The sequence below is a fragment of the Lepidochelys kempii genome, chromosome 10 (assembly GCF_965140285.1).
Source record: "Lepidochelys kempii isolate rLepKem1 chromosome 10, rLepKem1.hap1, whole genome shotgun sequence".
Taxonomy (NCBI): domain Eukaryota; kingdom Metazoa; phylum Chordata; order Testudines; family Cheloniidae; genus Lepidochelys; species Lepidochelys kempii.
The window spans coordinates 46057114-46082816 of record NC_136389.1 but is presented as its reverse complement, the minus strand read 5'-3'; the positions used below and the strand labels follow the sequence as shown (position 1 = coordinate 46082816).

General features: G+C 54.5%; 2 protein-coding genes across 2 annotated transcripts in view; one reads left to right on the top strand and one right to left on the bottom strand.

Annotated features, from left to right (window-relative positions):
* Nucleotides 1–1150: 1150 nt before the first annotated feature.
* On the bottom strand, nucleotides 1151–8691 carry DUOXA2 (dual oxidase maturation factor 2). The gene is made up of 6 exons (XM_073361445.1): nucleotides 8545–8691; nucleotides 6584–6641; nucleotides 4491–4625; nucleotides 3691–3904; nucleotides 2494–2708; nucleotides 1151–1350 (listed from the first exon to the last, which is right to left on the bottom strand). The coding sequence occupies exons 1-6, from the start codon at nucleotides 8689–8691 to the stop codon at nucleotides 1151–1153; spliced, it is 969 nt and encodes a 322-aa protein (XP_073217546.1).
* Nucleotides 8692–18045: 9354 nt separating this feature from the next.
* DUOX2 (dual oxidase 2) overlaps nucleotides 18046–25703 on the top strand; it is a 40208-nt gene continuing 32550 nt past the window's right edge. The window contains exons 1-4 of the mRNA XM_073363242.2: nucleotides 18046–18115; nucleotides 18839–18922; nucleotides 20423–20587; nucleotides 23072–23259. Of these exons, the coding sequence (XP_073219343.2) occupies nucleotides 18046–18115; nucleotides 18839–18922; nucleotides 20423–20587; nucleotides 23072–23259 (507 nt within the window). The remainder of the gene's footprint in view (nucleotides 18116–18838; nucleotides 18923–20422; nucleotides 20588–23071; nucleotides 23260–25703) is intronic.

Below are 25703 nucleotides of genomic sequence, written 5' to 3'. Positions count from 1 at the left end.
ACTTGTGTTATAGTCCTTTTGCAAGAGTGGGTGGGGGAGGTTCTGTGACCTGTAACACACTGGAGGCTGGGATGGTCCCTTCTGGCCTTAAAGGCTGAGGCCCAGAAAGATGTCAGCTGGAATTTGAAAACTTGCAGAGATGGAGAATCCACCCCTGCCTTCGGAGTTTGTGCCAGTCATTACGCTCCCTTACTGTTATCAACTGGGGCCTTCTCTCCACTTTGAATTTGGCTGGCTTTAACCTCCGGCCATTGGTTCTCGTGCTGCCTTTTGCTGCTAGAGTAAAGCCCTTTAGTCGGCAATGTTTGTTCCCCAGGAAGGTACTTCTACCCCCTTGCTGTACCTATACCTGCAGTTCCTGGCAGTGCTTTAGTGCAACGCTCCCCTGCTGTCTTGTCATGCCAATATTCCAGCTGCCCTCGCAAACAGAGAGAGAGGTGCAGTGCTGACCCGCAGGACTGCAGCAGGAGGCAGCTCATTAATTAGGGAACCGTCACTTCATGGCTTGATTATTGTTCTTTGCAATCTCCCCCTGCCCCTGCCCTTCCCCCTGCCCCTGCCCCACCCCATCCCCTGTCCATGGCTGCTCATTGAACATACTAAACAGCTTCAATATTCTTCATATTGGATTTGGCCTTTTCAGTCTGTTACGTAGAATACTGGATGCCAGTAGCATTTCAGTCCCGCCTGCAGGATCCGAGTGTGTCTCACATACTTACTGTATGTGGGGGTCACAGCCTCTCCATGCGAGATTCCAGTCCCCCGACTCATGGGTTCAACATCTGTAGCCAGGTGTGAGTCCAGTGGGAGAAGGGAGGGTTTCGACCTGACGCCAGAAAGGGTGCGGAAGTGCAAGCAGAAATGGCTCCTGTGAACCCATTTGAGCAGAGCGACTATGCAGCTCAACACGTGTGCTGAGTCCCTGCTGGCTACGAGGCAGCGCCTTCCCTTTCTCTGGAGGCCGCTGGAGAGAAGATGAACTCGGAGGGTTCTCAGCCTAGCAGAGCATGGCAAGGCGCTCGCTGATTTTTGAAGTGCCAACAGGATGTGCAAGTTCAATCTCGGTGGAGAGCCGGAGAAGGATCTGGACTCCATAATGCTCCGCTCCCTCGACTTTAGGGTCCAACTAGGGAGGGCGGAGGAGCTTCCTCTAGACCGCCTTGATGGTCAGTGCAAAGTTGTCATGAGGATTCTTTTTGCTTGCCCAGAAGTGGGGGTTGCCATACGCTTCTCCCAGCATCACATTCCCTTCCTCTTCGTCCTCACTCCGGTCAAAGAAGGCTTTCAATGCCTTAGGTCGGAAGTAGTGCAGCACAACCACCATCACCCCAATCAGGAAACACAGCAAGCCTGGAAGACACAAGCAACGCACACACACTCAGCAAGCTCCTCTACTGTGCACCCTCCACAAGGAGGGCCCCTTGGGAGCAGCATGTCCCTCACGCAGGGTGACAGATCACACCCAGCTACCAGCCCGGGACACATCCCAGCTTCCACCCAGTTGATGCCCCCTGTATGTATTCTGACAGGCAAAAGGGAACGGCCTCCAAATGGGGAACTATCACACCCCCTTCCGCCTCTCACTGCAGTGACGGCACCATGGGCTGCTGTGCTCTGCCCCCCTTTCAAATCCTATGCCACACCCTACAGCACCATCAGCTGGACGTTTTGGGGAACATACATAGACTGTGGGAATTCTTACCACTTGGCCCATTAAGTGCATATAAAATCCACAATCTACTGAAAAAGTCCCACAGTGGCCTGCCAGCCCACTCCGCCCACCACTGGGAGCGATGCTTTTCACTGTGCAGAGGAACTGGTACTTTCATTGAGCGTGAGGCCTGTTTCTCCAAACAGCACCGGAGACCAGGCTGGCTGGGTGTGAGCGATTCAGAGCCGAGTTCCATCCGGAGCTGCCTACGCCAGCGGGTGCTGGCAGAGCTGCGGATACAGCCTGCTTGGGAGAGCTGGCTGGAGAACGACAGGGTTTTTTTGTGGAGAATTGTTTTCCTTTTGATTTTTAAATTTCCTGTGATTTTTTTTAAAACTTAACAACAACAAAATAAAAAGTTGGTTTTTAAAAAACCGTTTTCAGTTAAAAAATGAGGTTTTAAAAATCTAAACCAATGTTTTTCCAAATGCCAAAACTTTTTACCCAAAACTAATAATTTCTACCAAAACATTTTCAGTTTCTGGGGTTTCCAGGAAAAAATACCAGCAATGTCAATCACAATCAAACATGTCCAATGAAAAAATACCAGCTCCCAGGCTCCGTGGGAGCACGCACTCTCATTGTATCAGCCCCAGGGGCAGCTGCAGAGCACGGAGCAGCACAGCCAGGTTCATAGCTGAGGACTCTGACCCTCACGGGTTGGCTGTGAGGGACTTAGAACTGGACAACAAGCAGCAGGTGCACAGAAGGAATCTGCCTCCTTCTCAGCTGCCTGGTCTCTCCTAGAACCACATCACAAACAAAGCAAGTGTGATGCCTACTTGTTGCAAGCGTGAGCCAGAAGGATGCCCCGTAGACAGTCTGCAAGGAGGCTGGACCGAACTGGATGGCGCACATGGGGGAGTTCCTGACCGTGGAGAAGGAGAGCAGCGAGAAGATCATGAAGGCCCCAGTGACCAGGATCATGTAGCCCCCGTAGACCAGGACTGGCATGGAGAACAGCATGTTGGAAATGAGCCAAGCACAAAATGCCACCCTGGTGGGAACAGAAAAGCCACAAAATGATGAGACCCACACACAGCCACTGGAACAGGCCACTGTCTTGGCACCAAACTGACTGCTGGGCGAGCTCCAGCCTTGCAAACCCCTCGCCCCCTGAACGCTCACCTCCAGGCTGGTCTAGGAGCTCCAGGCTGTTCCTGGGCTTCCCCCAGGCACTGCCAGGACAGTGTGCTGGATGCCCCTCCCAGCTTCCATGGGCCAAGACAGAGGGGCGGTACCCATGGACAGAGCATGGCTCCTAATGTGGGACATGGCTGTTCCTTTGTAGGGGGTGGGGCAGCTTTTCTCTGTAGTTCTGCAAAGGGCCAGGAGGTGCTGAAAGCCATGCCAGGGGCAGGCTAAGGGAAGAGACAGACTGCAGTGAATTCCGCCCCCTGCGCTCAAAGTGGGTGGGCTCCAACCCTCAACTCCAAGTCAAAAGAAGGTTCCAAGTCAGATCGGAAGGACCATATTTCCAGTCTCGCCTGTCTGTCTGTCCAGCCCCCGTGGAGTTCACCCGCAGTCTGTCCACCCACTCATGCTTCCTGGCCGTAGGCAACAGGGGCCAAGATTTTCAAAAACAGGAGCCTAAAGTCAGACTCCTCCATCCATATTTAGGCACCTGCCTGATCCTCAGCAGTGATGAGCACTCTCTAGCCCCACTGGACCTACACCTGTGATCCCCAGGGCCTGGCTTCTGCTGCAGATTGACTTGGGTGCTGTATGGTTAGTGTGAATGGACTGACTGGTGTAGACCCCATTGCAGCTGGGGGGAGGCAGGCACTGCTGCAGGCCATGTCTGCTCCTAGGGAATGGGAGTCCAGTGCTGGCTTTCCAGAGGAGTCTCCAGGCACAGCAGGCTTTGCTAGCAAACCCATCTCACTTGGAGCAGGCCCGGGGCCAAACCAAGGATGCCCAGTCTGTTCCCCTCGGGAAGGGAGACCGTCCGGCTCCCTGTGAAGAAGGACGAGGCTCACCAGAGAGTTGCTGATGTGTAGTGGCCGGAGATCCTGTACTGGATGTACACGCCGCAGGGGCTCTGCCGGCTGAACTTCTCTGCCACGTACAGGATGGGGCTGGGCAGCCCCTTCACCAGGCTCTCCTCATAGATTTCGTCGTAGTTTTCTCCAAAGCGCCAGGCAAAGTGCTCGTTGTAGTTGATGGTTTCATTGATCTGATTCACTGGCTTCCCTGCAGGGAAGGGAAGCATCTCGTTAGCCTTGGGGCAGAACAGAGATTCCGCACTGTGTGGGGTTCCAGGGGGCCAAGCAGTAATGGGGGGGCCAGTTAGTTACCTTAAAGGCAGGGCTATTGCTGAGCTTACTGCCCCTTCATACCACCAGCCTGCCTTGAGTAGTTCACCCCAGAAAGAGGAGAAGCCCCATTGTCTCCCCTTCCCAGCTCTTCCCAGGCTGACCAGGTCTGGTGAGTTGTGTGTTATGGATCGCCCAGAAGGCAGAAGTCAGACAGTACTGACCGGGTGATAAGCAACTGTGCTTTCCGCAACCAGAGATTGGACTGCATGTTACAGGCAGTTCCCCCCGCCCCACACAGGACCTAGGCGGCCCAGCAAGCAGACTGGTACCCAGCATGCAGTGGGAGCCAGAGGAGATGTACGGGGGCCCCTGCAGCTGGTAATGGAGTCGGTGGCCTTACGACAAAGTGAGGGCCAACGGCTCATGCTATGATGCCCAAAGTCAGGGTTGGAGAGAAATCCCCACGGGCTGCGCACATGGGCCGCGTTTCACTGGCTGATGCATCCCAGCGTCGCACTCACCCACTAGCGTGACGTTGACTCCCCCCAAGCCGACGTGCAGGCCAATGTCTGCATTCACCATGGTGCGGCTGAAGGATTTGTAGGAGGTGTTCGCTGTCACCTGGCCAGTCTCCCAGTCCCCGGTGAACTGCACAGCTGGAAGGGGAGAGAAATCGTGGGTGGAGTTAGTCAGGGGCTAGCACCAGGCGCTGCTGCCCTCATGATCACCAGCTGTGGGCAGAGTCTGGGTTTGTAGGGATTACAACTAAGCCATGGACTCTGCGCAGTCATCAGCCGGCCAAGCTCCAAAAGGCCCTGACTGGCTTCTCATACTGAAATAAGCTCTTTAGGCTCACACCTAGCCCTGTCTGGGATCCCTCCATGCAGAATTGCCTGGCCCTGTGGCAAACAGAAGCAGAGAGGAGCCTGCACATCTTGGATCCAAAGGGTCACTTTGACTAAGGCATGTTCCAGCAGGACCTGGGAAGCCACTCACTGGCAGTGGTGCAAAGCAGTGGATGTGTGGCCTAGTGGAAAGAGCACAGACCTAGGAGCCACAAGCAGGGTGCTCAGCTGCCCTGTGCTGCCCCCCTTGTTTGCGGAGCTGCCCACTTTAAAAAAAAACCAAATAATTTATTCATCCTTGAACCTTTCAGATTTTCAAGCTCTAAAGATGAAGCCTGTACAACCTCCCTGTCTCAGGCAGGTTCAGGGAGACGCTCGGGGGGTCTGAGAGTCTATGTGTGAAGGAGTGGAGCAGAGGGGATGCATCAAATTGTCCCCCTTCCAGCCCCTGGGGCATATCTAGTTCATGCAACCTAAGACCCCTGTAGAACAGGCCTCGAAGGGGGTGGCGTGGCAGGCACAGACCCTAGAGTTCTCAGCACCCCAGCTCCAATGACACTGCACTGCCAGGGAATGGGGGAGCCGGAGCTGGGGTGGTCTGCAATGTGGGGGCCTTCAGCAGCTGCCTGAGATCCATGCAAGGCTCAGGGGCTGAACCTCGTGCTTCTACTGTGGAGGCACAAACCCAGACCTGTTCCTTTCACCCAAGGGGAGAATTCAGAGGAAATGCCCCAAGGGCAAACTCTGAGATCTTGCTGTAGACACACTGCAGTCCAGAAGGACTTGCAAAATGGTGTGATCCCCAAGTACTCAGGACCCGCCCCCCCAGTACTTGCTGGGGATCACAGAGCCAGAGTGTCTATCTATGGACTCCAAACTGGGCTTCCGGGTGGTGCCAGACAGAGAAATCCTTGGCTTCGGCTCTGAAAACGATTAATTATTCTTGTGTGCCCAAGCAGCACTTGGACATCTCGTTATGCTGAGAGCAGCATGTGGCAGCTCTCAAGTGCCTCAGGGAGGGTGGACTCACTCCCAGAGAAGGGGGTGGGGGCTGTACCCGCTGCTTCACGCCCCTTCTTTGACAGGCAGTCTTCTGCATTTCCTCAGAGTGCCCCCGTGGCATTTGGACTCAGGGAGCAGCCTGTAAAAATGGCAGGGACCCATCTCTAGGGCTATCGCGTGCTGCCAGTTATAACAACACTCAGCATCTCTCCAGCAGCTGCCTTCTAAGGGTCCCAGTGTGCTTTACAAACAGGAATTCAGCCACTCTCAGCATCCCTGTGAGAGGCGCAAATATGATAGTGTGTGCATGTATGTGTACATGACTACTGCCCTCCACTGGCTGGCACCAGAACTGTTCAGCTGTGTGTCATAGGCCTCCCTCCTGCTTACAGCCATTCTCCTGTAGATCACATAAGGGGCTGAGTGTTTGGGCACAGGGGGATTCGATTTCTATTCCCTGAGAAGCTCTGAGTGGCCACAGAGAGCCGAATAGTGACAGCCACAGCATTCCTAGATGGCCATGCATTTATTAAAATACTATCAAGCCCATTATAGAGATGGGGAAACTGAGGCCCAGACATGTTAAGTGACTTGTCCAGGTCATACAGGAAGATTTAGTCAGAGCTGGGAAGAGAACCCAAATCGCCTGTGCTCGAACCACTAGCCCATGCTTCCTGTGCACACACCCAAAGCCTCCCTACCAGGAAGTGCCCCTGCTCTGGGAATACAGCCCTGTGGGTCACTGGCTAGTTCGAGGGAGCACTTACCAACAATCACCGCCCCAATGAAAAGGCTCAGGATAACCCGGAGTAGCCAATACAGCCTCTGTGAGGAGAGAGATGGAAGGGGGGTCAGCTGTAAGGAGTGGCCCAAGGGGTCCTCAGTTCTCTTGCGAGTGAGTGAATGTAACAAAATCACTTAAAAGGAGCAAAGCCATTATGAGACTAAGTTCTCTGGGACAGGGGCAGAGGCTCTTGCACCTGTTTGTGCAGCACCTCGCACCAATCCTGATCAGGGCTTCTAGGCACTACTGTAATAGAAATAACCAATAATGTCATTGGATTTACAGCAAAACTGCTGTGAGGGGGGAGAGGCCAGGACTTGAGTAGCAGGAGTGCAGCCTATCAGAGGGGAGGGGCAAATGCAGGGGTGTGGGAAGCCCAGTATTCGACTAGCATGGGGTTGTGGGGCAGGGCCATGGTGCCCTAGCAGAGCTGGGGGGGCAGGGCTATGGTACTGGCCTAGCAGGGGGCTGTAGGGCAGGGCTGAGATACCCTGGCAGAGCTGGGGGGCAGGGCTACGGTACTGGCCTAGCAGGGGGCTGTAGGGCAGGGCTGAGATACCCTGGCAGAGCTGGGGGGCAGGGCTACGGTACTGGCCTAGCAGGGGGCTGTAGGGCAGGGCTGAGATACCCTGGCAGAGCTGGGGGGCAGGGCTACGGTACTGGCCTAGCAGGGGGCTGTAGGGCAGGGCTGAGATACCCTGGCAGAGCTGGGGGGCAGGGCTACGGTACTGGCCTAGCAGGGGGCTGTAGGGCAGGGCTGAGATACCCTGGCAGAGCTGGGGGGCAGGGCTACGGTACTGGCCTAGCAGGGGGCTGTAGGGCAGGGCTGAGATACCCTGGCAGAGCTGGGGGGCAGGGCTACGGTACTGGCCTAGCAGGGGGCTGTAGGGCAGGGCTGAGATACCCTGGCAGAGCTGGGGGGCAGGGCTATGGTACTGGCCTAGCAGGGGGCTGTAGGGCAGGGCTGAGATGCCCTGGCAGAGCTGGGGGGCAGGGCTACGGTACTGGCCTAGCAGGGGGCTGTAGGGCAGGGCTGAGATACCCTGGCAGAGCTGGGGGGCAGGGCTACGGTACTGGCCTAGCAGGGGGCTGTAGGGCAGGGCTGAGATACCCTGGCAGAGCTGGGGGGCAGGGCTACGGTACTGGCCTAGCAGGGGGCTGTAGGGCAGGGCTGAGATACCCTGGCAGAGCTGGGGGGCAGGGCTACGGTACTGGCCTAGCAGGGGGCTGTAGGGCAGGGCTGAGATACCCTGGCAGAGCTGGGGGGCAGGGCTACGGTACTGGCCTAGCAGGGGGCTGTAGGGCAGGGCTGAGATACCCTGGCAGAGCTGGGGGGCAGGGCTACGGTACTGGCCTAGCAGGGGGCTGTAGGGCAGGGCTGAGATACCCTGGCAGAGCTGGGGGGCAGGGCTACGGTACTGGCCTAGCAGGGGGCTGTAGGGCAGGGCTGAGATACCCTGGCAGAGCTGGGGGGCAGGGCTATGGTACTGGCCTAGCAGGGGGCTGTAGGGCAGGGCTGAGACACCCTGGCAGAGCTGGGGGGCAGGGCTATGGTACTGGCCTAGCAGGGGGCTGTAGGGCAGGGCTGAGATACCCTGGCAGAGCTGGGGGGCAGGGCTATGGTACTGGCCTAGCAGGGGGCTGTAGGGCAGGGCTGAGATACCCTGGCAGAGCTGGGGGGCAGGGCTGGGGTACTGGCCTAGCAGGGGGCTGTAGGGCAGGGCTGAGATACCCTGGCAGAGCTGGGGGGCAGGGCTGGGGTACTGGCCTAGCAGGGGGCTGTGGGGCAGGGCTGAGGTGGGGGTGTCAGTGCCCGCATGCAGTAGGTCTGGCAGGTCAGAGCTCTCGGTCTCTCTGTTCCCGAATGCGTTGCACGGGAGCGGCTGGGGCCGGGGCCGGGGCCGGGGGCCGGGGCTGGGGCTGGGGCTGGGCCGGGGCACTCACCGCTCGGCCCCGGATCCCCGGCAGGATGAGCAGGAAGCTGAGCGCCAGCGACAGGAAGACGGCGATGACGATGATGGAGCTGACATCGAAGGCGAAGGCCTTCCTGGGCTGAGGGTAGAAGGGGTAGACGCCGTCGAAGAGAGTCATGGTGCGGGCTGGGCGGAGGGCAGGAAACCTGAGAGAGAGACCGAGAGAGACTCAGGCGTGCCCGGGGCCAGCGTATCTGAGCACCGCCTGGGACGCGCTCCCGGCCGCGGGGAGGGGGCTGGGATGGGAACGTGCCCCAGGGCATGAGTCGCGCCGGGGGCCAGAGGAAAGGCGCCGGCCAGAGGCGCGGGGGAGGCGGCGCTCGGAGCAGGGCTCGGCTGCTCTGCGGGCCCGGAGGTTGGGCCCCGTTCCCGGCCACGGGCGGGGTTTGTGGAAGCGGACGGTGCGGGGAAAGCAGAGCCACGTCCCCACCGAGCGCGGCTCTGCTCCCCGCTGCTCAGCCTCCCCCTTCCCCTGGACAGCCCGGACCCTAAGGCAGCCACCGCTCCGCGCTCGGCAAGGGCGAGCTGGGTCCTGCCTGGCGCTGCAGCCGCGGGAGTCAGGGGCTTTGTATTTTGCGGTGCGCCTTGCAACCGCACCCGTCGGAGCGATCTCCCGGGCTAGCGGGCGCCCTGACCCGCCGCAGGCTGGGCTGTGCATTGGATCTCTCCACCTATAAAGCTGGCTTTGTGTTAGCCCCGTTTGCTGGCCCTGGGTCTCAGATACCATTGGTGGGTATCGCTACCAGCAGCAAGTAACCGCCCCCCCCCCCCGCGTTCCAGCCTGGCAGAGCAGAAATCCTGTATGCACGCCAAAGGGTGAGAGGTGTTGCCCAAGGTCAAAGAGGGAGCAATGGGCAGAGTCAGGATTTGGCTCGGAGTTCCCAGCTCTCCCCCCCACCCTCGACTGGCTGGAGCACAGGAGTATTGGCTGGCATTTTCCAAAGCTGCCTAGGAGATTTAGATACATTTCTGCCATCAGCATTCATGGCAGCCGGGGCTGTTCTGTCCAGTTTGATTATTTCTTAAGATTGTTATGTGATTTCTTTAGAAAATATACAGATTTTAAAAGGGTATTTCTATCTCATGGATAGTCCAGGCTGTTTCTCACTCTCCTCTTTCTCACAAATAGCGAAACTGATTTTGCTCAAACTTTCCAGCAAAAAAATCGTTGCATTCTTCCGGGAAGATTCCGGGACAGTTCAGCCCCAAAGAGGAAAGTTTCGGAATATTACAACTCACTGAAAATAGATGACGGTTAGAAGGGGCAGAGCAAGGGAACCTAAACTCAGTCGAATAAACACCTGACAAGAACTCTGAGCTTTATAATAAGGAATTTAGCGTATGCTAAATATATATACAATACAATATAAATAAATAAATTAAATAGTAATGTGCGCTAGATTGGAATCTCTCCGTGTGTTTGGGTTTGTCTACACAGAGAAATTGACCGCAATAGCTACTGTGGAATAAGCTACTCCACAATATCTCCCATGTAGGACCTCTCTTCTCCGGAGGAGAAGTCACTTTATTCCAGAATAATTAACGCATTTCGAAAGCGGAGTAATTATTCGGGAATAAAATCACATTTATTCCGGAGCAATGATTCCAGGAGAGCTTTTCCGGTCGATTCCCCCGTGTAGACAAGCCCTGAGTTAGAACCCACCCGCCTTCTCAAGCAAGGACTCCAGTGGGGTAACTCGCAGGGTAAGTGTGAATTCGGGAATCAGGTTCTGGTTAAACCGCTCAGGCAGCTCTGGGGTGCTGAGAAAAGCCCGGTACGCTGATCAGACGGTGTCCAACTTTAATCGTCGAGCGGCAGCCGGGCATTCTGGATTGCGCAGAAATGCCTCGCTCTGGGTAGGGATCTGCGCTGGACCCAACGCACCGGCCCCAGCCTCATCATGCGAGATAATTTTTTCAGTTCAAAAAACAGCAGCCCCTGCCTCGTTGCCGAGATTTCCCCTGATGAAACTATTCGGCCGTTACAAGTCGCTGCATTTGGACTGAAAATGTCTCCTGATGAAAAAGGGGGGTTTATATATAAAAATATTATTTCTCAATGAGAAATTTCAAAGCCAAACAACCATTTTCAGCTGGCTTCATTCCAGATGGAAAGTTCACTTTTTGAAAACTGAAAATTCTTTGAGCTTTCAAAATTCTAGCAGGGGCGAGGTTTCACCCTCTCTGGGGTTGGATCCAGGATTTCTAGACCTGGGGGGGGGTTCGTTTTTCCTCTTTTTCTTTTTCTCCCCTGAAACTTTTCAAAAGGCTGGGGAAAGATCGCAGAGCTGTAAAAAAACGAAACTTGTGAATTCTGCGGCTCCGACAGTATCCAAAAGGTGAAGAGACTTTGAAAAGTTAGAGTGAGAAAAGAAAAGAAAGCAAAGTTGGCTGGCACGGGGTCATCCTAAGCCATTCAGCGGCAAAAGGAATCAAGGGGGAGCAAGCGGGAAGGGGAATGAAAATCAAACCCTGGTATTTTGAGGGGAGGGGCTGTTGAAAACTGAATCGGAACCAACATTTCGCTCCGAATCCCGCCACCGGGACAGTCCGGTTTGTTTCCCAGCTCCCCTGCAAAAAGTGTCCCACGAAAATTCTCCCTTGGCAATTTCTCTCGGGGCTAGAAGCGGGTGTTTCGGCTGGCTCTGGGGTGCCCCAGACGGGAAAGGCAAGTGATGAGATCCCACCCGGCCGCCAAGGGCTTCTCAGGGGATAGCCAATGCCCTGTCTGGAGGAGGAGGGGGAGTCAGCTCGGATTTGGCTTCACGGCTCTTGCACCCACACGTCCCCTGGGAGCGGGGTCAGGTAAAGGGGCTGTGGGTCATGTCCCCAGGGATCTTCAAGAGGGGACACAGCCAGTCCCCATGGGCTGCACTGCGGTAGCCCCGAGAAGCCCGGAGTGTTTAGCTTCCCCCTTGCAGCCTGCTCCAGGCAGAAATGCGCTAGCAGGGGGGAGCATCTCCCTGCTGCCTGGAGCCCCAGCCCAGGGTGGGCGCCTGCCCCTCGCTTACCTGTCCGGCAGGGCAGCGCTCAGGGTCCAGCAGTGCTAGCAGTAGCCCGCGGGCTGCTCTCTTATAGCCCGCCCGCCCCACCCTGGGGTGCCCGCCCGCCCCACCCTGGGGTGCCCGCCCGACTCACCCCGGGGTGCCCGCCCGACTCCGGGGGCCGGTGACTATGCAAATAAGGCAGCTGGGCCCCGCCCCCCAGCTCTTCCTCCTTGGCGCGCGAGCCGCCCAGTCCCACTCTGCCCAGAGCCGGCCAGGCAGGAGGCACCGGGGCCGGAGGGCTGCGCGGCACCGCACACCAGGCGCACCCGCGGTCCAAGTGAGTGCGCCGCCCTCTTGGGGCCGGGGCCCTGGGGTCGGGAGGTGCCGCAGGATGCACCTGCTGCGGGTTGGACCGGGCGCTAGCGGCGCGGTGCTCGCAGGGCGCCGCTGGGGGGCGCCGCGCCCCCGATCGGTTCACACGTGGGAGCTGTGGCGGCAGAAGCAGCATCCCTCCAATTTTGCTACCAGTAGCGGCTTCCGCCGCGCAAATGCGGCCTTTTGGGCTACCCGTCGGAACTTGCTACCACCTGGTCCAGGGGCGCGAATTCGGAGCGATGAGGGGGGGTGGCCTTGACAAGGGGCAGGATTTGCTTCCTCTTTGCTAATTTGCAATTGATTTATTTGATTATTGAGGTGCGCTGTGGGAGCCCAGCTGTGCGGGGGAGAGGGCCCTGCCGCGGGCAGGTGGCGTCCCTGGGGAAAGCCGGCCTGCGCCCGCCGCCCGCAGTCCTGGAGCCGCCTGGCCAGGGCAGATGGAGTCCGGCACAGCCGTTGCGCAGCCCGCCTCCCCAACGCGGGTCGCTCCGCGCTTTGGAAGTGCCCAGACCCAAGGCGGAGCGCCAGGCGCAGCCCCCCCACCGGGAGCTCTGCCCCCTCCCCGCCAGTGAAATCTTGGCCACGGGGACTCTTCGCTCTCCCGGCCAAGGCCCCTTGCGCAGGGCTCAGGGCGCTGGTGGAGGAGCTGGGCGGGAGGGTCTCTGCTCTGGGGAGGGGCCGAATCCCCGGCTCTGGCCTCCGCGGGGAGCCGCGCGCGGGGCTGGCTGGCTCTGTATTTCCCTCGCCGAGGCCGGGACACAGGACCGAGGCCCCTCGGGAGAGGAGCCTCCTTTCCCTGGCCCTTGGCTGGGCACCTGGGCTCCCCTGCACATTCTGTCCCCTTTGCTTCCGCCAGCTGCCCCCGGGCAGGGCTGTGCTGGGCATCCCAGCTGCTGGCTGTGCCCTGGCCAGAGGGAGGCGGGGAGTCAGATCAGGGCCCCAGCGCCTGTTCCCCGGGGCTCGCCAGGAGCCTGCTCCCCGTCCGCAGGCTGTTTCCCGGATACCCCCCCCCCCGCCGCCCCCAGCCATTCAGCGCAGCGAGGCGGTCCGGACCCAGGCGATGGGAATCTGCCTCCTCGGCACGTACAACCGCCCTGTGGGGCTACCGAGCCCCCGTGGGTTTAGTTCTCTTCATACTCCCGGGGTCCCAGACCCCCTCCGGCCACAGGGACAGCAAGCCCTGGCCTGCCCGGAGACGGGGCTAAATCCCATCCACCCCATCCCCTGCCAGCCAGCCCTGAGCACCGTCTGGCCCCAGACGGTTTCTCACCCAGCCGGATTGACTGGGCGCTGCTAAAGGCAAGGGGCCCATTGAGAAGCTGGGTCTTGGAAATGTAATCGGGGGCCGGGGGGGACTGAATGTGCTGCAAGGTTCAGAATCCCTAAAGCAGCCGCCAGCCGGCATTCTGCAGCGTTTAATCTTTTGAAAAAAAACAGGGCACTTTACATCAGAGCCGGGGCTGAGACCAGCTTCCCGGAGCTGTCCAGTACCCTGTGCTGCGCAGCTCTGATTAACTGAGCAGAGAGACTTTCTGGGGTACTTGGGAGCAGCCCCCGTCAGCCTCCAGGGTTCCTACACAGGGGGGTGAGTGTTTGGGGAAGCTAGTCCCTCCCCTCCCTTTTCAATACACAGCAGCTCAGCCGTGGAGGGCGCTTGTCCTTGACTCCTTGCCAATTCCTCCTGGAAGCCCTTCTTTGGCGTTGAGGGTTTGTTTGCATCACTCTTATCTGGAGTGCAGTTGCTGAAGTGTTTGCTAGGGTCCTGCGGTTTTGGATAGGATTCACTGGACGATTTGATGAAGGGCCTGGAGCCTTTGGAGACATCAAGGGAACCAAGGAGTCCCACACCCAGGCTCCTAGCAGGAGGCAAGGACCAGGGCTTGGCTCTGGCAGAACCAGGGTTCCGTGTTTTCATCGGGTGGGGAAGCTCAGAGCTATAGTGGGGTGTGGGCAGAGGAGCAGGATCAAACCCCATTGCTGGACAGGGCAGAGCTGGCTTTTTGAATGTGCCAGCAGGGATCTGAGACACAGAGAGTGAGTGACCTTCCCTGGGGCAGAACTGAGACTAGATCCCCTGTCTATTGTTTACCTCCCAGCACATCCTCCCTCTCACCACAGTAGAGGAGGGGTTTCAAACCTTGCAAACTCCCTGTGGGGCTTCCAGGGCTTGTGGAGCCTGCCTAAGTCTGCAAACTGGTTCCCCAGTCAAAGCCCAGTGTTTTCAGGAGTGGTTCAATAAACAGGCCAGAGAGCTGCTAGATGCCATAATGCAAGGCATTTGTTTGGCACGCCAGGGGCTGGCCTGCATTTCGCGAGCTACGCTTGAGCTCACCAGCACCAACGTGCTTGCTCTTTCTCCATGGTGCTGGGAGAGAACACTGGCCTGGTTCAGAACGAATACATCCAGGAAATCGGGCAAATCAGCCCTCAGATGAGTAGACATCAAAGCAACAAACTGCCGCACAGGTTGGTTGGAGCGCTAGGTGGCCACGCACGGGAAATAGACTCCCAGGCTCAAGGAACACCACCCCCAGGAGACCACATGATTCAGGTGCAAAAGGTCCTCTTGGCAGGCCTGAGTCCCAGAGTCCTAGCTAGAACTTGGTGGGATAGACATGCTGAATGGACAGGGCCGGTGCAAGGATGTTTTGCACCCTAGGTGAAACTTCCACCTTGCACCCCCCCCCGCCCTGAGGCGGCCTCCCTGCAGCAGCTCCCCACCGCCCCCTCTCCCCTCGGGGAGCCGTGCAGCAACTCCCATCGGCCCGGGGAGCCATGCGGCAACTCCTCGCCCCAGCTCACCTCTGCTCCGCCTCCTCCCCGAGCACGCCGACACCGCTTGTCCCGCCTCCCAGGCTTGTGGCGCCAATCCGCTCTTTGGCATGCAAGCCTGGGAGGGAGAGAAGCAGAGCGGGGTGGCGTGCTAAGATGAGGAGGCGGAGCAGAGGTGAGCTGGGGTGGGGAGCGGTTCCCCTGTGCGCCACCCCCAAGCCGTTACTTGCTGCAGGTGGCCCTCCCCGCACCTCTCTGTCCCAGCTCACCTCTGCTCCACCGCCTCCCCAGAGTGCGCTTTTGGCAGCCCCAAACCACTTGGCGCCCTAGGTGACCGCCTAGTCCACCTAGTGGTTGCACCAGCCCTGTGAATGGATAGTATGAAGAGTTCCCAAAAGGACAGGCAAGGAAGTGGAACACGGGAGCCACCAAAATAATTTTGGTTAATTGCTCCCCATGAGGATTTTGGGATCTTGGTCCCTGTTGAATACTCCCCACAGTCTTGGTCAGTTGATAGAGGCTGGGTGGATCTTCCGGGCCAGGCCATGGAGAGATGAGAATCCCAGATGTATAGGGTCAGCCTCCCTGCTTCACAGGCCTAGTACAAATCCCCCAGGCTGCACCAGAAGACAAGAACAAAAGAACTTTCAAAACTCATGTCGGCTGGAACTCTGCATGAGAGCAGAACCTTTCTGAGACAGTGAAGGGACGGGGAAAGGGAGGAAGGATGGGCTATTGGACAGTGCATTTGGTTTGATTCCTGTGGGACCATGGGTCAATCACATAATTTACCATGTGTCTCTGGTCCCCAGCTATAAACTGGGGATAGCACTTCCCTATTTCATGGAGGGAATGTTAAGATAAATCCATTAGTTACTCATGTGCTATAGAGGATGGAGCATTGAACTTGGGTGCAGGAGATCTGGACTCTATTCCTGACTTTGCCGCTGACTTGCTGGGTGCCCACGAGCAAGTCACTTCTACTCTCTGTGCCTCAGTTTCCACATCTGTAAAATGTGGCTAACAATAGCAACCTCTTTTATAAAGGTTTCAGAGTGGCAGCCAGGTTAGTCTGCCACAAATACTCCTTCTCTTTTATAAAGTGCTTTGAGAGCTACTGATGAAAAGTGCTGTATAAGAGCTAAGTATTACCCCTGAGAGAATGAAAAACTTAACAACCCTAACCCTAACCCTAACCCATCCCTGAGGCATGTGCCCAGCTCATCACATTTACGTACAGAGGAGAAGTATGTGAAGTAAGTGACCTGAATGGAGAGTGCATTGGCTAATGCCATGGCAGGAAGAGCACAGTATAAATGCCTTGCTGGTAGAGACTAGAGTCTCTCTCTCTCTTTGCAGAAATATATGACTGGACACTCCCGCTGTTGGCTAGCTTCTAATAATTTTCCTTGCGTAACATTCCATCTTTCTCTGCTGTTTATCTTATATTTCTTTAAACTGGACCAGGAGTGGAAATTTCCTGTTCATTTCATACCAGCCCAGATCCTGTTACAGTCTGAATCTACGGTTTTCTGCTTGTGAGAAGTAGCCATTTGTGAGTGTCTCTTTCTACTGGTGCTACGGATAATGCTGTAGTAGGGATTCACAGCACTAGTTGTACTGGAGCTGTCTGAGTTAATGTTACACCCAGCTGGCAATTTTTGAAAATTTGGTTGTAACTCTTTCCTCTAGCAACTATTCTGTCAGCTGATAAACACGTACTCATATGCATACATAGCCATACTGCTTGCAACCGAAAGGCGATGTCGCCATTCTGTTTTCGCTGTACTGTGCTTTTCAAGGTAGAGGAATCTTTCAGTCGTAGTTCAATCTTAAATCTATATGTCATGAAGAAGTAACTTTCTTTCAAAAGCCAATGAAGTGGTTTGCTTGTAATAATACTTGCTAACGTATGGCTCTGAGATCAGCTGAGAGGAGATTTATACAGTATTATTTCTCATCAGCAAAGGAACATTTGTTTACAGTGTCTCAAACCACCTGTAATGGCATCATGTATTCAAAGGGCAACAAAAATAATGGGGTTTAGAGTGTGTATCTCCTCTTCCAGGCAAACTGAGGGCCTGGAGATGGTATCTGGTTTTGTGGGCGTAGATGCTAGCATTTAGATCTTAAACTACTACATTGGAGTTAGAGGTGCACATGCTATAATTTGTATTTGCTGCTAATAATAGGAGAAAAGTTTCCGGTATCATTAACTGCAGATGCAAAACTGAACTGATAAAGATTATGGTCCAGGTTGAGGGGTTTCTAAAACTCAGGTACAATACATGCGTTCCATTAGCCTCTATGTAAAAACCGTGATACACCTGGAGTGTCACTTAGGCCTGGAATGTGGGAAAAGATGATTGTGTAATCTTTGTCAGAAACTATGTCCAGAAAACGGTTTATCCAAACAATGTGACTTCTTGCCGAGGCAGTGCATTGAGGGGGTCCTTCCACAGAGCAGGTGAAAATAACTTTGGAAGCAGACCCACCATGCTACTATTTGCTGGACGTGCACAGCAAACATGTGAACTCTGCAACCGCTTTCCCCTGATGTGCAGACCTGCTATTCAGAACTGTGCCTTATGGACAGGAACACTATAGAAATACATAGGCAAGATGCCTTTGCAGACTGCTGGTCTCCACCCTTAAGATTTCTGCCTCAGAAGCAGAACAAGTGTTAAACTGGTTGGATGATTTCAAGTACTGACTCCAATCTAGCATGTTAGGGGAATAAGCTAAGTCAGCCAATGGAAGCTGGCAGCGAGAGGAGTGCATACTAAGTCCTGTCCTGTCTCAGAGATGGGTATCTAAGTCTAGGCTGCAGGGAGGCGTCCATCCCTCCTAGAGATCCACGGTTGGGAAGCCCTTTGGAGTTAAGCACCTAAGGCATGTTATGTGAGGAGGTGCATCTCTCTCATAACTTTTAAGCCTAGTGGGTTGGTCACCCACCTGGGATGTGGGAGACCCCCCCAGTTCATGTCCCCCCTCTGCCTGATGGGGAGAAGGGATTTGAACAGGCATCTCCCAGCTGAGTGCCCTAACCACTAGGTGATGGGATATTCTGACATGGGGCTGCCTCAGTCTCTCCTGTTCCTCTGTGGATAAATAATTAAAACTTTATTGGAGCCAGGGGATTGAATCCTGGGTCTCCCACATCCTGTGTGCATACTCTAACCAGCAAGCTACAGCATCATTCTCTGGCCCCCTGCACTCTGCGAGACACCAAGGCCTTCAGAGGTTTAGAAATTCTTTGTGGGGCTCCAATTCACCTGCTTTCCTCTCTGTTTTCAGAGGCATCAGTGGGAGGGTCTCCCAGGAAAAGTACGACCGTCATGGCCAGGACTAAGACTTGGATCCTGGCCTTGGTTGGGTGGCTCCTTTCTGGGACGTGGGGCGCAGTGGGTAAGTACCATTACCTTGCTTCCATCACCCCCCATCTGTGGTTACTGACATATTGGAATGCCCCATGTTTTCTCACTTCTGTTTGGGCTTCTTTGATTACAAAGAATCTACCGCCCAAGGCCACGTCTCTTGGGGGAGGAGGAGAGGTGCTGAGATAAGGGTGTGTCCTGGCATGTGATTGTGGGGTGGATGCCCTGGCTCTGTTGTTTGCTGTGACTACTACTCTGTGGGCAAGCCATGCACACTGGTGTTCCCTATGCAGGGAGTGGGACATGTTGGTATGGCCCCTTGGCTTTGATTGGTCAGTAATATCATTTTGCTGTTCAGTTCACTCGCAGCCCTGGGGTCTGATTGGCTGGGAGGCAGTCCGGCCCCTCACTCTGAGAGAGGTAAAAGTCCCATGACACAGAAATCCAGTGTTCCTTGTGTAGCAGAGGGAGTTATCTTGCCCCGCTGGGAAGCATGTTCTCCTTGCTGGCAGTGCGGTGTTGCCTTAGCGACCCTTTGGCAGGCTGGGCTACCAGCACACTGATCCAGGGCCCCTCTCAATGTTTTGTTTAAAATCTCAGGAGACATTGCTGTCAGTTTTCTCCAACTGTGGCTGTACAAACCAAACCTGCATCCTGTTCCCTGGGTTCAGTCCCCCTCTCCCCTATAACAGCTGCCACTCACGCTACATGCCATCCCAGCTGAATATGGCCCTGGGGTCTGGTGTCTTCACAGGTGCTCAAGAGAACATTCACTGGGAAGTCCAGCGCTATGACGGTTGGTACAACAACCTCCTGTACCACAGCCGCGGCTCTGCAGGTGAGTGCGGGAGCATGGGAGGCCAGTGCTGGCAGCAAGGCCAGGCCAGCAGCTTTGACGCCTTCGGTCAGAGTAGATGACCTGGCTTGTCCTGCCTCTGGGCAGAACTGTTGATTTAAAACTGGGGCCTGACGGGGACCAGGAGGCTAAAGCTCAGTCCAGACCTGCCTGAGCTGAAGATGGTGGCTTGGGGCATCCAGAGGAGGTGGCAGAGGGGGTTTGCCTACCATTGGTTGCTCCTGGGTATCGCTCGGGACTCTTGTTGGATCCCCAGGTCCTTTGAGGTGATTGTAATACAGCAGCGTATGGCTTCTGCCACCTGCGCTTGGCTGAGAGGTTGCAACCTTCACATTCAGATGCAGGCCTTGCTACTGTCATCTGTACCTTGGTCACCTCCAGGGCAGGCAGCCCCCACTCCGCTGGCCAGGGCCAAAGCCCCCTGAGTCTTTCCATTGATTGCAGTGGGCTTTGATCAGGTCCTCAACGGGGTTGCGCCTTCAGGGAGGATTTTCAAAAGCATCTAAGGGAGTTAGGCACCCGGCTTCCACTGAATTTTAATATGTGCTGGCACCAAACTCCTTTAGGTATCCAGCTTCCATGGACTTTCAATAGGTGCTGGCCCCAAACTCCCTTAGGTACCCAGCTTCCATTGACTTTCAGTAGGTGATAGGTGCCAAACTCCCTTGGGTACCCGGCTTCCACTGACTTTCAATAGGTGTTGGCACCAAACTCCCTTATGCATGTGTCTTCTTTTGACTTTCAAAGGGTGCTGGCACCAAACTCCCTTAGGTGCTTTTCAAAATCCCACCTGCAATCCCTCCAGAAACTCAAGCTGATGGAGCTTGCAGAACGTTGTTTACTTTGGCCTCGTTTCCACTGGCAAGGGCTTGCTGCTAGCGTTGCTCAGGAGACCAGCACTAGCAAACGAGTGCTTTTCCCAGGATAGTTTCTACCATTTCCCCAAATGGAATAGCCTCTCCCAGAAAAAGGGCTTTTATGCAGGCTAGCTGCATCTGCAGGTGGGCTTTGTCTTTTGTCAGTTATGGGGGGTTTTCATGCTCCTGGCTGACATGGCTCTGCTGGGTCTAAATGTTTGTTCTCCTCTGACACATCTGGCATGGTCTGTTATTGGGGGTGCAGGGTTGGATGGTCTGTGCTGGTAGTTGACCCTTGTAAACATCCCTTGTGCCCCGATGAATGGGGAGATGCTGTGTGGATCTGATTGTGTGGAGGAGAAAGAATGTGTCTATTTGGATGTTTAGCACACCGCAGTAACGTTTAGCAGTGCAGCCCTGACGGTCCTTTACAAAGACACTAGGTTTTCTGGAAGGCAGGTTCCTAAACGCTCCAGTTACCTTGTACTCTCCCCCCAGCCCAGATTTCCCTAGCCCTCTGGGCAGCCCCAAGGGCCCCCTTTCCCCTGTATGCTGCCCACAACCATGGGATCCCATCTGTCCTCGGGATACTGGACACAGTGACATACTGATGTTGTACCACCAGGTTCCAAGCTGCTGCGTCTCCTGCCAGCTAACTATGCTGATGGCGTGTACCAGCCAGTGCAGGAGCCAAACGTGCCCAACGCTCGGAGCCTCAGCAACGTGGCCGCGCGGGGGAGCTCCAGGCTGGCCTCCAGCAGGAACAGAACGGTGCTGGGTGTCTTCTTTGGTAAGAGGTGGCTGGCAGGGCACTGGGAACAGCCCTTGGGCTATTTCTTTACTCCCATCGTTGTGACCCCTCTCGCTCTTTCCCCTACAAAGCCCTTGGTTAGACAGATTCAAATCTATAACTTCTGAACCAAGACGTCAGACCTGGCTGAGCCCTGGGGGTTAGGAACAAGGATTTGAATGGGAGGCGTCGAGGAGTGGTGGTGGCCCGTCACTCTGTCTTAATGAGGTTTTTGTTTGGAAACTTCCTTGTTGTTTTAGACAGAGTTTTATACCAATGATGCATGAACACTTGGTGTAGGTGGAGCTCCTACTCCACGGCAGACTCTTGTTTCAGAGCAGCAGCCGTGTTAGTCTGTATTCGCAAAAAGTAAAGGAGCACTAGTGGCACCTTAGAGACAAACCAATTTATTTGAGCATGAGCTATCGTGAGCTACAGCTCACTTCATCGGATGCAGACTCTTGTGTAGCTTATAAACTCAGCGAGGGTTCGGGTGCCTCTGAGACTCAGAGCTGGGGCTCCTCTTGCCCCTCCACACTCTGCCTGGTAAGAATTTCACCGGAGCGCAGGTGATTTAGCTACACAGCTGCCCCTGCCACTCATTTGGAGTTCTGCAGCCCTGGGCACCAGGATTTGCCAGGCCAGCTCTGTCCTCCGAGGCTGGGATATGTTCCCACAGCCCTTTCTGGAGGGGCATGTCCCTCATGCTTCTCAGAGTACGTTCCTCTCGGTGAGGGTGTGATCCGGGCTCCTCTCGCACCAGGGCCTGTGGCCCTGCTCTGCACACTGGTGGCTTCCTCCATTTGTCTGAGTCATGTTTGGAGAGTGTAATCCCCTATGTATGTTCATGCAGGCTGAGCAAACAGGCAGCAGGTTTCCCAGAAGCCAAAGGGCCAGCACAGCAGAGGAGAAAGAGCAAGAGGAAATGGGGTTCAGTTATTATTTCCTTTAGTCTCACTGATCCAAAAGGCAAAGCAAACACAAGCTCACCTGGGGTAGTCCTTCTAGCCTGGGGCAGTCCCTCTAGCCTGGGGCAGTCAGCAGTGTCCCTGCTGTCTGCAAGAGGCATGAATAAATACTCATTCCTGTCATACGCAGAACTTCACCCATTCATTAATCATTTCGCTGAGTGTTTGTTCGATTGTCTGGGCAGTGGATCCCAGCAAGAGCCTGTCCCAGCAGTGCTCAGTGCTGGCTGCTAGCAGAGACTTTGGCCAGGATTCTGTTCAATTTTATCTCAGAGATTTCAATGGTAGAGGGGACCATGACTCTCTCCTCTGATCACAGGCCAGAGAACCCAGCCAGAGAGTCCTGCATCCAGCCCATCTCTCCAGCTGAGCTAGAGGCTCTCTGAAGTGGGCAGGCAAGTTGTTATCCTGGTGAGATGCAATCCCCAGGCGAGACGCAATCCCCAGGCTGAGGGCAGCTCTGCAGTACCCAGGAGTGGGAGAACCCTGGAAGGTTTAGGGGACTGGGTTGAATACATCCTCAAAATTCCCCCGCTTTCCCCGGGCCCTTTGCTCTGCTTTTGGCTAGAGATAGTGATGGTCAGTGCTTCCACAGCGCGTCAGAAATTCCCCTCCCGAGCATTGCACAGTCTGCCAGCATTAAAACAGCCTGTGAGATTTCCAGCCCTGCCTGCTGCCATGCAGACTGGACTAGCCCACAAGTGGCCTGTTTCACAGGGTTGTGGCACCTCTGCCTCGAGCCTCAACCAGCACCAGACAGCTCAAAGGCTCCCAACAAAGAAGGGTGTGAACCTCCGGTTCAGGGCCTGCCTGTAGGACAGATGCCTCTTCTGTCCTTGCTTGCTGTGCGTCACTTGGCTTATGTCAGGCAGTCGCCAGGCTTGGAGAACAGCTCCCCACAATCCCTCAAGGCTCAGACAGGCCTCAGCGAGTGGCTCAGAGGAGAAGGGGTGGCCAGGCCAGGAACAAGGTCATGTGAGGCACCAGGTTTCATCAGGCTGATGAAAGGCAGAACCTATTGGGATCTCTGAACAGCCACTGGCTTAATCCGATTTAATCCCTGCTGACTATGGGACTCTGTGCTAGCCATGTGTTCGTCTGCCCAGCCTCACAGATGGGTAAAGCCCAGCACTCCTCACAGTACTCTGCCCAATAGCCCATCCCACCCAGGGATCTCAAAGCACTGTAGAGAGAGGCAAGTATCATCACTCCTGTTTGCAGCTGGGGAACGGAGGAACAGAGACATCAAGTGACTTCCCCAAGGTCAGCCAGCAAGCCAGTGGCAAAGTCAGAGAGAGACTGTGGGTCATTGTCCAACATGGCCATCCGTGTGCAGCCCACCCCCCACATCCGCATATCACCTGACCTGCTCTGACTGAGCTGGAAGAGCAGTCGTTACGCAGGGCCATGGAGAATTTGCCTGAATCTGGTTGAATGCTGTTATTCTTGGAGTGCAATTGACAACCTGCTCCCACCCAGCTGTCCCAGTCACTGTCTCTGCTTGGGTCTCTCGTAGGTTTCCATGTGCTCTCGGAGATCCTGGCGGTGGAGAATCCCGGCTGCCCTGCTCAATTCATAAACATCCGCATCCCCATGGGAGACCCCGTGTTTGACCCTAACAATGCTGGAAACGTGGTCCTACCCTTCCAGCGCAGCAAGTGGGCTGTGGAAACGGGGCAGAGCCCCAACAACCCCCGAGAACAGGTGAAGGGGCAGCATTTCCTTTTTTGTTTCTTTTTGGGTTGTATTTATTTCTTCCATTTGTTGTTTACAGGAGTATTTTGTAACTGGCTGGGGTGAGGCAGCGCATGTGTCAACAGGTCTCTGGCACAGTGACATAAAGGTGCCTTATGAAATTAAGAGGACAAGAGAGCAGAGAGCAGCAGCACCGTCCTCTCACACGCCAGTCACTCTCCCCATTTATTAAAGACATTAATGCCCGCAGTGACCTGAGAACAACACAGTTCCCACTGGTCACCAGTCCAGGATGCAAGAGAGGAAACATTGCAATGACATGGACTAGACAGAAAATGCGTTACTGAAAATGTAGTGACCAAGATAAGCAGGTTCTGATAAGAACGCTGCGCCCTTTACAAGCGTTAGTGAGCCAGGCCTCACAAGCCCCACCTGCAAGGTGGGGAATTGACATTTTACAGACAGGAGGCAAACTCCCCTAGGTCACAGTACCCCTAGAAGAGAGCTCAGATCTCCTAGCTTCCTAGCCACTGGAGGGGACCATCCTTCCTTTCATCATCTAGCTTGTTCTCTGGCCCTTTGAGCTCTTAGCTGAACCCCTGTATCTCCAGCACTCAGTGCATATGGACCTGGGCCAGGAAGAAGAGAGATGAGTCTCTCTTGCAGCATCTGTTTTATTTATACCCCTTGGCTCTTTCTGTGTGAAGCTTCAGATAGGCCAGGTGCCCTGACCCTCTGTCAGGCTTTCCTCATTAATTAATATCCAATTGCACTTGCTCAGAAGTCTCCCCTCAGTGCAGTATGCAGAGAGCATGCCGCCACTTAAAGGCCTTTTCATTCTTGCTGGCACTTAAGCTAGGGTGACCAGATGTCCCGATTTTATAGGGACAGTCTCAATTTTTGGGTCTTTTTCTTATATAGGCTCCTATTACCTCCCCCTCCCCTGTCCCAATTTTTCATATTTGCTGTCTGGTCACCCTAACTTAAACAGCACTGCTTTGTTTGTGAACTGCAAACTGAATTGCTCTTTCACTAGTTTTAGGCCCTGGATTCCTGGAGGACATATCTGCTAACTTCAGTTTAAGGGGTTCATCCCAGCCCTCTTAGGGACACTGACGAGCTCTCCCCATGTTCTCCCAGTATCACACCATCTCATAGGAAATCACAGGAACCTAAAATTCCCTACTCACCTCCGAGCAGAGAGCTCCCAGCCTGTAACAGGGCTCCGCTGGATGGGCGGCATGCAGCATGGGGTACTGTCTGCATTACAGCCCAGTGAAGAAAGGCTGGGGAATCACATTTTTTGTTGTTGTTAAAAAAAAAATCTGTGAAGACAGACAGTCCGCAGTACCTTACCCCATGTACAAAACAGCACCGAAAAGGAGCATCGGGGCTGTTGGTGCAACTCGGCAAAGTCAGCATTCGGGGTCGTTGAGCAAAATATTTGTTCTTTCAAAAGAAAGCCCATCAATTTCTGTAGATTGACCCAAAACGATCCAATTGATTGGCAAATCAAGTCACTCGCAACTTTCTGGGAGGCCAGAGTTGGGGGAAAACGTAGCCACCTACGGTGATAACGGTCGAGAAAATTCTCTTGCTGTGGGAATTTCTATCACTTTAGTCAAAATGCCCAAGGAAAATATTAGTGATCGGCCCTGAAGTAGCTCTGGTGTGTTAGAAATGGGTTATGAGCAGTGTCATTTTAGGACTAATTTGAGGAAATGCTTACACTAGACTAACAAGCCTTTCTGTCACTCTGCTCCTGTGTGACATGTAATAAACAAGACATTCTAGGCAGTAAACTCCCTTTATCGTGGTGTAATAAACAATAGAATGTGTATGCTGTGCAAATGGGCAGTCATAGACCTTGCAAAAGGATAAATGCATTATGGCACCCTAGTCTTGGTACTATGAAAAAACATCATGGGATCGAATGCATTTCCACACACCAGCATGGCTGGCTCAGTGTAACCTGGTAATATTCTGAAGTGTCAGGATGTGGGAACATGTGGTACCATCACCACCAATACATCAGCCAACTGTAGGCAGAGCTGGCTGAGAAATGAAAACACATTGCACGTGTCATTTCATGTCACTAGTTTTCCAAATGGGTTGATTTCATTTTCTTGAAAAACCATCCACAGATTTTTTTAAACTGTTTTTGAAAATAAAAATTTCCCATAATGAAGGTTTTCAGTTTTGAGATTGAAATTTTTTTCAGAACTGAAATTTGTTTATGTGCTGAAAAAAGTCCCACCATGTACCTAATTTGTCCAGTCAGAATGGTCTAGCCAGAAAACAAAAAGTCTGAAATTGACACCTGATGAACACAAACAGACAGAGCTCAGAAATGGAAAATCACAGTGGAGCCTGATTAGCAGGTTGCATTTTTAATTCAATGTTTCCTAGAAAAATTTCAAATCCTGAAAAGTGTTGAAGACACCAAAATGTTT